The sequence below is a fragment of the Harmonia axyridis genome, chromosome 4, assembly GCF_914767665.1.
Source record: "Harmonia axyridis chromosome 4, icHarAxyr1.1, whole genome shotgun sequence".
Taxonomy (NCBI): domain Eukaryota; kingdom Metazoa; phylum Arthropoda; class Insecta; order Coleoptera; family Coccinellidae; genus Harmonia; species Harmonia axyridis.
Window position 1 is genome coordinate 18130941 of NC_059504.1, and position 12683 is coordinate 18143623.

The 12683-nt window shown below is 34.1% G+C and overlaps 1 protein-coding gene across 1 annotated transcript in view; it reads right to left on the minus strand.

Moving 5' to 3' along the window:
• The window catches only part of LOC123677872, a 34102-nt gene extending 22171 nt beyond the window's left edge, over positions 1 to 11931 (minus strand). The window contains exons 1-9 of the mRNA XM_045614602.1: positions 11779 to 11931; positions 8857 to 9093; positions 7083 to 7513; positions 6854 to 7010; positions 5523 to 6770; positions 4907 to 5405; positions 2938 to 3088; positions 2604 to 2837; positions 1616 to 2476 (exon numbers count right to left, since the gene is read on the minus strand). Coding sequence (XP_045470558.1) covers positions 1616 to 2476; positions 2604 to 2837; positions 2938 to 3088; positions 4907 to 5405; positions 5523 to 6770; positions 6854 to 7010; positions 7083 to 7513; positions 8857 to 9093; positions 11779 to 11855 — 3895 coding nt within the window. The 5' untranslated portion in view covers positions 11856 to 11931. The remainder of the gene's footprint in view (positions 1 to 1615; positions 2477 to 2603; positions 2838 to 2937; positions 3089 to 4906; positions 5406 to 5522; positions 6771 to 6853; positions 7011 to 7082; positions 7514 to 8856; positions 9094 to 11778) is intronic.
• Between the last annotated feature and the right edge of the window lie 752 nt (positions 11932 to 12683).

Here is a 12683-nt window from a genome sequence, read left to right on the forward strand (position 1 = left end):
GCCACACTGACATAGTGGGTTTTCAATAAAATGTCAATTGCAACGACCATGACCAGTCTTAAGTCGATTTAAAATACACCAAATTTTCCTAGAGAGATTGAAACCTGGAACTTTCTTCGAAGGATCATCTATCATCTTTGTTGAAAACATTAAGACAACTCCATTCCGAACGACAAATTTCCTCGTCACTTTTAATAGATGAATACGAGGCGGAATTATATGCGATAGTACTGGTGACCAATGTATAGGTGTAGATCTATTCGTTTCACTAACTCTCATAGAAACGTTAAGGTGTGCACCAATTTAATAACATGAGCACTATTCCAGCTTTTCAATGAATCTATATTTAAAACATTCATATCAAATAGTTGATCGAAAGTACAACATTTCGACACAAGTATTCATTAAATTTTACTTGTCGTACTAGAGTAGATAATAAACGTAGGTACTTTTTTGAAATTAGTTATTAGGTATACTTTCTTTTAGTTCCTCAATACTTATTTATATGTGGTTACATTTGAATAAGGTCAAAATATCTACTAATAGACCAGTTCGCACAATTTGTTGAATTTGTACTTTACATTGTCATAAAAATAGGGTTATATGGTTCCCAATAGGAAAGATATATTATATAATTAAAAATATATGTAATGGCAACACTATGTATTATTTTTTGGCATTTCTCATGTCATTTGTGTTCAGTACGTTATGCCATTCAATCAAGATACAAGCTTCAACAACGTTTATAATTGGTTAGCAAAAATCTGTACGTATTTGTGATTACTGAGAGAAATTCAAGAAAAATGCATGGCCGACATTATTCATTAATCTGAAATCTAAAAGAAGGTACGTATCTTTTTTGAAATCTCAACAACTATCGAAGATCTTTCAGAAAATTATCTCTGTTCTTTTCTCAAGATACGTGCACCTGTAGCCGCTTCATCGGCGACCTGTCACGTACGATGAATTGACAAATTACCGTTAATCAGTGTTTAAAATTAGTGTTTACTTCATACTAGATTATCTCGAAAACGATACATTCTATTAAAAAATTCAGGAGTTTTTTTTTTAGTGAAACTCCTTCAATTACAGAAATGAAATATTTTTTTCGATAAAAAGACAGTGGAGTATATTTTGAATAGGCAAAGGATCATGACATCCCTATATCCACGCCAATGGATAATTTTGGCAGGTTTCCCTAATTCCAAACATTACATTATCTGTCTAGATAATGTTCAGAATTAGAATACCTAAGACTTAAAAAATGAATGTAATAATAACAGAGTTATGAGTAAAAAACTGATTTTTATTATACTTTAACACCCCGTATCTCGAAAACGAAGCCTGTTGGGATTTATGTTTATATGAACTTTTTTCATGAAAAGAGTTTTTCTATATAAGGCCGAAGTTATTGAACTATAATCTGGACCACCCTGTATAACATGTAGATACACAATAATTAAATATTTTCAATTTTTATTAGGAATATACATATTAGATACCTACATAAAGTTACCAATAATAATCATTATCATATCATATGTATAATAACTTCGTAAAATTCGACAGGTAGTAGCTCAATTATCATGATGATGCACCATTTTAAAGAAAACACTATCTTTATTCTCCAAAAGACTATTCGGACTATCAAATTCGATAATCTCCCCTCTGTCCATCACAATAACCCTATCGCATTTCATCACAGAATTTAGTCTGTGAGCAACAGTGATTGTTGTGCAATTCTCGAACAATTCCTCGATTTTGTTGTGAATGAAAAGATCGGTTTCTTCGTCCATGTTCGCTGTAGCTTCATCTAGAATTATTATCTTAGTTTTCCTGACAATAGCACGAGCTAAACATAACAACTGTCTCTGACCAACGCTGTAACTTAGACCAGATTCTTGAATATCTTGGTCCAGATCGGTTATGGAAGATTTGAGATTTACAGAATTCAGTGCTTGCCAAATATCATTATCAGAGAATTTTCCTAACGGATCAACATTAGAACGAATCGAACCACTGAAAATTATAGGATCTTGAGGTATTATACTGATGTGATTTCGAAGATGATCTAGTGATAAAGTTTTTATGTTGACATCATCTATGATAATATCACCTTCAACGTCGTAGAGTCTGAACAGTGTTACGATTATTGAAGATTTTCCGGCACCAGTTCTGCCAACTATACCGATTTTTTCTTTTGGATTTATAGTGAAACTCAAGTTCTTCAAAACTGTTTCGTTATTTTTTCTGTATATCAAGCTGACGTTTTGATATTTGATACATCCTTGAGAAGGCCAATTGGCCACACTTTGGCCAGTCTGTATTTCTTGCTTTATATCAGTGTAATCTGCGGCACGTTGAAAGTTTGTCATGACGCTTTCCAGCATAACCCATTGAAGAACTCCCCAATCCAAGAAAGTGCTGAGAACGAACGATTGGGTTATGGCCAAACCTACATTAGAAGATGAAGTGCCTGAAAAAAATTCAACAATATTAGATTTTTGATATTGTCACGAATGCATTATGTAGTATTATTATTGTTTCTATGCTAATACCTCCCCTTATGTATGTATATCTTGGAAAAATGTACATCCTGAATTACTCACCTTCTTCTGCCAAAAATTTCAAAATGATAGCAGATATATATACAGCTGATATCATCTGGAGCGTGAAAGACAAACATCTTATCAAAATTTCGAACAAGTGATGAGCAGCTACAAAGTGGTCCAGATGTTTATCGAACTCCTGCTTTAAAATGGATTGAGTGCCGTAAGCCCGTATAATCGTTATTCCTTCTAAAGAAGCATTAATGTGGCCAAGTATTGGACTTCTTGCTAAAAACCACCAAAATTATTAAAGATAATCATTGGAACAATTTTTTACAAATATTTATATTATTCAGATCACTAAAAGGAACTCAGAATGGATACTCACTGGCATTATCAAGACGTCTCAGATTTCTTGCAGGTCTTAAGCAATAATGAGTTATCAGGAAAAATATTATCACCAAAAGGACAGTCATTATTGTAAATGGCAGGTTTATGGTAGCAATCAACAATACTGTAGATACCATCATTGTCATCGTCTGATCGAAAATTAATACTAAGTTATTATTTTATATCATTGATATCGTCTTGTTAATGTTAATCGTGTTATTCCGGTAATAAGTAAGTGGGAGCTGACAAAAAAAAATTTCTACTACCCTGACTATAATGGTTTTCTTTATTCCACTGACCACTGGTGTACCTCAAGGTTCGCATTTGGGCTCACCTATATTTGATGTACGATGTATTTGCTGTTGTCGTGCACAGAAACTTAATACTTCTTAAAACTTTTAAAACTCTCATTCCTTTTTTTCATTTGAAATCAAATTGAATTCACTGAAATTAATTTCAGTTTTGTTCGACAACATGTACAAAAAAACAGTTATTATAACACAATTTGTTGCAGAGGGTATAATCTCCTGTTCTTTCTCAATATTATGTATGATTTAATAAAATGGTCAAGGGCATAGAAATGAGGGGGCTAACGGGGGTAATTACCCCCCAGGATTTTCAAAATATAAAATTTCAGAAATCTCGCAGAGAATAAGAACGAAAATTTCTCCATCAAATGAACCAATACTACTCATTTTACTTTCCTTTGAAATGGACACGTCAGTAAAAATCGGACAACTTTATGGTTTATGACTCTATTATCGCTTTCAAGATGAGTACTTTTATTGCACTACGAGCTCGTCTTTGTCCGAGGATTATTATTTTCCTTCATCTATCCGCTTTCTCGGCATTGCCCCTTATTTGCCATCTGTGTTTTTTGCATTCGTCATCGATATACACTTACCCGTTGTTTTCGGTTTTATGAATCATTCTCGTCATAAAATTTTGAATATGTAGTTATCAAAAAACTGAACTGAATAATTCGCATCGAAAAATTGTCTGGGCTGTGTTGTACAATTAATTGTGTTTCATTCATTGCAATTTATTTGACATCAGTTTTGAATTGACTTTATCTACAGAGTGTTCCTAAATTGAAGGACAAATGAAAAGGACATATTTCTCGGATCATTTCAAGAAAAAAAGTCCTATATCATGAATCCGCAAATGCTTTATTTTCGAGATACAGGTGTTAAAGTTCAAGTTTTCTCTCAAAGCACCTTCCTTTCACAAGATATTCAACTTGAATTGGCATAGATATTCCAATTTAAAGTTTTCATCATTTGATATCCTAATTTTGAATGCTAATCTTCTCTGGAAGGGTGCCCGCTTCTTTCCTCAAGAATTATTTTTGAATTATTTTTGTGAATCACTGGTAGTTTAGAAAAATATAAAATGAAACTCTGGTTCAGTACTACACTTTTTGGTTTGTTGTAGTTTTGTTGAATCTGCAATCGATTTCGAGAAAAAAATTCAAACAGCTCTCTATAGTAATTCTCAGGAAAATCCGAATTATTATAAAGATATGTAGCTATGACAAATAAATAAATTATAAGTTTTGGTACTTATTTACCAACTCTGTAGCGAGATTAATAAAGATTCGATACTGAACTGGTTAAGCATCACGAAAGAATAGTACTACAAGAAACACCCTTATCTCGAAAAACAAGCGTTTTGCGGGATCATGTTTATGCCCCATTTTATTTTAAAAATTATCCAAGAAATCTCTCATTTTTCTTCGTAACTTTGTAACATCCACTATAAGATAAGAACATTCGAATTGGTATTAAAAAATTTTTTTTTTCGAATTTTCCGGTTCAAACTTCGTTATCATACCTCTTTTTCTCACATATGATATGAGTAAACAATGCCGTCAAAAATGTTTTTTCGATTACCCCTCCCAAGAAAAAAAAAGATCTACGTCCTTGAAAACGGTGGACTCTTTCGAACCAAAAAATGAATGCACTCACCTTCATGGCTTCGCTAATGATGGACAATATCCATTCATCAACATTGAACAAATCCTTGGCGAATCTATTTATGATATTTCCACTCATATTCACATCGAAGAATGATATTTGTGAACCAAGTACTTTGGAGATCATCGATTTATGGAGATTTTTCGACATTTTGAAACTGAATAAGAAGAAAATAACGTTTCCCAAAAAATCAACCAAACATGCTGCTATGATTAGAAAACAATACCAGTTCCGATAATAGGTTCTTTGGTGTAAAAGCTCATCTAGAGGTAGTGTTGAGTTAGCTGGTTCTCTGGATGTCAAATTTGTGAATGACGTGGATGATACAGTGGACATTGCATCACTAAAGGTGCTAGGCTGGTAGGAAAACGTGGTCATACTTTTTGGAATTGAATCCGCAGTGTAATTTGGATTATCTTCAGTGAAAAGTTTGCCTAGTGATTTCATTGAGTCATTCTGAGTAAGAGATAATTTTTCTTCCGAAAGTACCCTAAAACATACATGGTGTTCGTGACTACAAAAGTGGTATAAAGTTATACATATACATCCCTAATTTTTCTTTCATAATCTACATACTATAACCTATTGTCATATTGAATCTACTTACCAATAAGTCATTAGTTTCTCGGAATAGCCAGAACAAACATCTACAATAATATAAAATCCAAAAACGATGAAGAATACAGTAAAACCTCCCCCAAACATGAAATATTTCTTGTAGTTCTTCCATCCAACTCCTCCAGTTCCTATGGTTTCATGGTATACGTTTGCTTTCACAGATGTGCACATCTTTGCTATCAGTTCAGTATTTTCATTACATGGTTTTTCTTCCTCAATTCCTTTGTTTTCTTCATAATTCTCTTCGTCTGACTCGCATAAATCTTTATCCAGGCTTTCGAGACTTTGGGTGAGTTTTGAAGGGATATCAATTGGTTTTCCTGAATATGTCACTGTACCATCTAACATTATGATAACGTTGTCAGCTTTGCTGACAAATTTTGTATCGTGAGTTGCAAGGATAACAAGTTTATTTTTCAAATAACCTTGAATGCTGTTCTCAAATATATAGTTCTTAACATGGCCGTCTAAAGAAGACAGCGAATCATCAAACAAATATATATCGCTGTTTTTGAACAGGGCTCTAGCTATATTCACTCTAGTTTGTTGTCCTTTGCTCAGATTAACACCACAATCAGTCAAAATTGTTTCGTCACCTTCTGCTAAACCATCAAGATCAAACTTTAGAGCACATACCTCAAGTACTTGTTTATATCTAGCTTCATCCCACTCTTGACCAAAAACAATATTCTGTTTTATAGATGAAGGAAAAACCCAAGGATTCTGTGGGGAGTATGAAACTGTACCCTCAATATTCATTTTTCCAGAAAGAAGCTCGTATTCTCTAAGCATCGCTTTGATCATCGTACTCTTTCCACATCCAACAGGACCAATAAGAACATTCAAACCCGGTCTGAGTTTCATGTTAATATCTTTCAAGATTAGAATCTTACCGACTCCTATATCTGTCGTCACAAAATCTACTTTCGGCATTATAACAGACTGCATTTGTTCATCTGGCTCAATCTCTTCAGCATTGAGAATTAATTCAATTCTTTTCAAGCATGCTATGAATTGGGCGATAGTACTTGTACATGATGGTATGATAAAAGCTATGGCTCTTCTCGCTCTTTGGAAACACGTTGTTGTGAAGTAGACCAACTCGGCAGTCAAGCTATGACCGGTCCAAAGAAACACTAGGATAACGATAAGAAACGATAGCTTGAAACATAAGAATCCCATGAATGCTGAAAGTAATCTGAGGACGGCGAGTGTTCTTAACTTCTGTATTTCTTGTCTGTAAAGTGAAAATTCATGACACTAGACAATTCACATAGCTGACATTGATATAAGCATTTGAATATTTTGTATAGCACTTACTTTCGGGAATCAATAATTTTGTTGGCGAAAAATTTCTCCCAAACGTACATCTTTATGACCCTTATAGCTGTAATGATTTCTTGAGTCAGCTGAAGACGTTCATCAGACTTTGTGTTCGCTGCTTTCCTCTTTTTAAAAATAGCATACGCTATATACACTGAAAAAATAATGCCTTTGATATCTTCATTCTAACAAAATCAAACGTCAACAAATAATTAATTTTCCTTACGCTGTCCAATCAAAACAACCAAAACAGTTGCAATACCAGCAGCTCCAGATATACCCATCCTCGAATACAGCATGTACAAAACAACAACCATCTGAACTATCTCCACCCAAAGATCGTTCAAGTAAAGAGCAGCTTGTTCAATTAGGACAATATCTTTCACTATAGCCGTGTTGATTTTTCCAACAGAAATCTCTTGAAGTTTTGCAGGACTCAACTTGAGAGATTTGCGATAAATCAAAGAAGACAACGAAATAACTACTTCTAATCCAAATTCAGTCTTCAGCAAGGCATAGTGATGTTCGTAGAAAAGATAGGCGCTGTTCGTGAAAATCACTATTCCACCGTTGAACCAAGCCTCGTTTTTCGTTGTGTCCGTCTGGTTCTCTTTGAAGTAGTGCACAAGTTTGGCTACAGCAGTTGGGGTCAAGATTCTGAAAGAGTTAGTGTTAAAAATTACATTCATTCAGTTGAAAATGATTCTCTTTTAATTTGTCAAATTTTCGTTCTAGGTAATTAGGAGGGATTACCACCACGTGGCTTTTATTAAATTAACCCATTTATTTCCCCTCTGGCTCTCATGCGATGACCAAACTTTGTACTGAGAACAGGCCAATTAAAAGTTTCCGATCTATCATAGTAAAACACATTTTTTTTGGCAAAATTTGATTTTATTATTCAACATAGTTGCCTACGAGGGCGACACAGCGATTATAGCGATCTTCCAACTATTCGATACCATTTTTATAGTACGATTTGTCTTTCGCTTCAAAATAGGCCACAGTTTCGGCGATTACTTCTTCATTGGCGCCAAATTTCTTTCCAGCTAGCATTCTTTTGAGGTCTGAGAACAGGAAAAAGTCACTGGGGGCCAGATCTGGCGAATACGGTGGATGCAGAAGCAATTCGAAGACCAATTCATGCAATTTTGCCATTGTTTTCATTGATTTGTGACACGGCGCATTGTCTTGATGAAACAGCACCTTATTTTCATTAGAATGGGATCATTTTTAACGATTTCATCCTTTAAACGATCCAATAACGCTATATAATAATCGCTGTTGATGGTCTGGCTCTTTTGGAGGTAATCAATGAATATTATATCTTGCGCATCCCTAAACACTGATGCCATAACCTTGCCAGCTGACTGTGTTTTTCCTCGCTTTGGATTCGGTTCATCGTGTGCCAACTGTCGCATTGTCACATATCGACGCAAAAATTCAGGTTTATTGCACTTAAACAGCTTCAAACTCTACGATGTGGGTTATTGTTTAAAAAAATTATGTGAAAACCCCATAAAAATCGGTGGTTATAAGAGGAAAAAATCTATAATTTCGTTTTGAACTGAGCAGTCACGTGGTGGTATTCGCTCTTACAGATTTTAAATAGATTATTAGTCCTAGAATAGATATTCTTTCTATTTCCGAACCTGCTTCTACACTAATTCTGGTGTAAGCATGAGGATTTGGGTTAAAATAAGTCAGTCAATTCAAAATTTTATCAACTTTTGAAGTTACAGGCTTCGGCATTGTGCGTTCCTCTTCATGTTTTTATCCATGAAGGATGAAACTATTCTGCCATCGTACAAATGTTCTCTTGTATTGGTATCAAAACTTGCTTTTAATGTTCGTTTTTATTGCTTACAATTTAGATTTAGGAAAATTTCGTTCTCTTCCAATACATCGGATATTTAACAACTAAACATATTTCCATAAATAATATCTACTATGATATACAAAAAAAAATTGAAAGAAATACCTATCTGATGTATACTTACGCATATGATACTTTTACAATCATCTGAAAAATTCCAAGTAATAAATATTTCCTCCAAAAACGGTCAATTAACAACCTCATAACTGATTTTCGCTTTCCTTTTTTGACTGTCTGGTGTTCCCATAATGTTTCAAATTTATTGCCATGATTGTTTGAATTGAACTTTGAATAAACTTCGCAGATGTCATCTTCATTTAGATATCTTTTATTTCCCCTTCGTATCAAGGGATGGATGTACCTTCAATAAGACATAAGTTTTGTGTTTTGATTTTGTAAAACAAAACAAGAAGCATTCATCTTTCTATCTGTGTGTCGGGGTGTCGGCAAATCTTTGTAACAGCCTTAATTTCTACAATTCTTATTCGATTTTGATGAAATTGGAACCTAACAGATATTGAGCTTGTGCAAATGTGAAATTCACGGGATTTTAAAACCTCCAATTATTCTAGTCTGTTGTGGGATCCTACTAATTTATTATCGATTGATACGTTAATATCACAGGGCAAAAAAAAATTTTTTTTGGTGCCTGGGATTTTAGAGCTGATTTTAACTATATTTGGTACGCTTAATCTGTACAGGCAATCCGTTTTTCTCTATCCACTCTACTTTTTTAGATACATCAACTTATCTACCAATGTGGGTTTCATTCAGTATATTATTCATTTATGAGAGTTCTGACATTATTATATATTCATTAATGTAGGTACCTACAATGGTTTTAGTGTCAGTTTGTAATTGAGTAATTCCAGGTATATCTATAATTAGTGGAACCATTGCCTATCGGGTACCTGAACTGGCTTTTTTAATCACCTAACTCAGGTAAATAAGAGAAAAAACATACTTTCTCCGTTACATATAAATTTGGGCTTAATGAAGCAATTTGTAAAGGCTCTTGCTAAGAATGGGTCATGTTTTGCATATATAGGGTAAGAATGCATCAGTTAAGCACAGAAAAACTCAAAACAGGGATATTTGAAGGCCCACAAATAAGACAATTAATTAAGGATCCTGCCTTCATAAATCCAATGAATCAAGTTGAATCAGAAGCTTGGACATCATTTGTTGCAGTTGAATAAAATAATACAAACATAAAGCTCATCACTATGTTGAAATGGTTACCAAGATGCTTAATAGTTTCAAATCCTTATCATGCAATATGAGTATTAAAATACACTATTTACATAGCCACTTTCCGTTTTCCAGAAAATTTAGGAGACATGAGTGAGGAACAAGGTGAAAGATTTCACCAATTCGCCATTAAAGTTATGGAGGACCGCTACCAAGGAAGATGGGACATGCACATGATGGCAGATTACCTACTGCTGGAGTTTGAAGAGGAGGTGTTTAAAAAAACATTCAAGAATGTCTCGAAAAAGTAGCTTTCGAAGTGTTGAATGACTATTTGATGTTTTTTTTTGTTTGTAAGTACGGATTAATATTGTACCTATAACTAAAATAAAATTATTTATCTATTTTTGTTTACTACACTTACGGATTTGAGTTGAAATAATGTATATTATTACGGGTGTTTTTTTTCGAGGTATATAACTTTAAGTTGGCAATACTGTTCAAGATGGCGACCGATTTAACAGCTGTCAAGTGATTTATTCTCAATTTGGTTTGGCAATTCATCATGAAGAGACTCACGCCTGAACAATGCTTGCAAATAGTGCAATTTTATTTCGAAAATAATGGTTCTGTGCGGAATACGTATCGCGCACTACGTCCATTAGCGATGAAGCGCACTTCTGGTTGAATGGCTACGTCAACAAACAAAACTGCCGCATTTGGAGTGAAGCTAATCCTCAAGTGTATGTCGAAACACCGTTACATCCAGAAAAACTGACTGTTTGGTGCGCTTTATGGGCTGGTGGCATCATTGGTCCGTACTTCTTCAAAAACGATGATGACCAGAACGTTACAGTCAATGGTGATCGGTATAGAGCCATGATTACTAACTTTTTCATTCCTAAATTGAACAACCATGATGTCCAGGAGCTGTGGTTCCAACAAGACGGCGCAACATGTCACACAGCTTGTGCCACCAATCGATTTATTGAAAGACACGTTTGGTGAATGCCTAATTTCACGTTTTGGACCTGTGAATTGGCCTCCAAGATCTTGTGATTTAAAAACGCTAGACTATATTCTGTGGGGCTATGTAAAGTCATTGGTCTATGCGGATAAGCCACAAACCCTTGACCATTTGGAAGACAACATTCGCCGTGTTATTGCCGATATACGGCCACAAATGTTGGAAAAAGTCATCGAAAATTGGACGTCCAGATTGGGCTACACCTGAGGCAGCCGTGGCGGTCATATACCAGAAATCATATTTAAAATGTAATGCCACGAGATTATCTTGCGGATAAATAAAATTCATGTCAATCGAATAATCCATCGTTGTTTTATTGCAATTTAAAGTTCTATAGCTCTAAAAAAAACACCCTTTATATATCTTATCTTTATATTTCTCTAAAATTGTATATCTTAAAAATTTGAGCTGCTAGGTGAAAATGAATAAGTACGTTATTTGAATTCAGGAGATCAAAATGATATAGAATCAGCCCAAAATATCCCGGCACCAAAAAAGCTGTTCCCTTGTGAATCGGTACCTCACCATAGTTACTATGGTGAGGGCAAGGAAGAGATTCCGATTATTAACGTATCAATCAATTATCCTATACTTATTTGTTATCGATTGATACGTGCTTGTTTGCACAGTATTATTTTTCCATAAAAAACTCGTTTTCGTCCTTTTTTTTTCAAACAACAAATGTAGCGACACTAAACCTTCAATATCTTGATCCATACTTAACTCTGTTGATATGCATCTTTTGAAGCATTGTACTCAAGACAACAAAAAAGTGGTAATGGTCGAACATATTATACCTTTGTCGCGAGACATTGGTGAAGAACTTACGAGAAGGTCAACAATGACCAAATACCAGCAGTATCTTTGGGATGAGTTTTTCTGTCTACCACATAACCTCTGTCCATTTCAAGAAATAATAATACTTAATCTTCACTTCACCGGAAATCTATGTAAGTATAACTGGTAGGTACTTGTCAGACGTATATAAATATATACCTTTAATTGCATCGAAGCTAAGAAAGGTACATATTTATATATGCTTCGGTGAAAACCCATCAGATAAGACACCAATTGCATAAAGTGATAATTGTTTCCAAAATAATGCAATCATTTACTTCGTTAGATTGGAATATTTGAATAGATTATTTTCCATTTTCAAGTTCACGGAGCAGGGAAAACACCGTCTACCTACAATAAGATCTATCAATAGTCAATAAAGAAATTAAGAATTGTAGTAAATGGAATTTGGTACATTAAAAATAATGATTAAATGCCATTTGCTATGTTCTAAACGAAATTGAAATTTTATCCTTTTTGGAAAGTACGAAGATACTAGAGATATTCATGATCATTATTATCAAATCAAAAAATTGAATATCTAAAATATAATGGACTTGATTTTCAACTATGAATTTCTTATTTGATACTTATGAACATCGTTCATATTGTTATATAAATAATTTTATGTGTTGGATTTGGTTCTAGGTTCTACTAATAAGAACATTAGTAGTTACAAATATTTCAATAAGAGAAACACGCGGTATATAGGTACATTAGAACAATTCATTAGTTCCGAATGAAAAAACACGAAAACATGTAATTTTGCAGCTCTTATTCACTGACACTCTATTTTCAAAGGTACCTCGAGAACATTATTTCAAAATGCCCAAAAAAAAGTATAGTTTTGGACAAGGACTGTCCACTAGAGACTACGTCTTATTCATGCTACATTC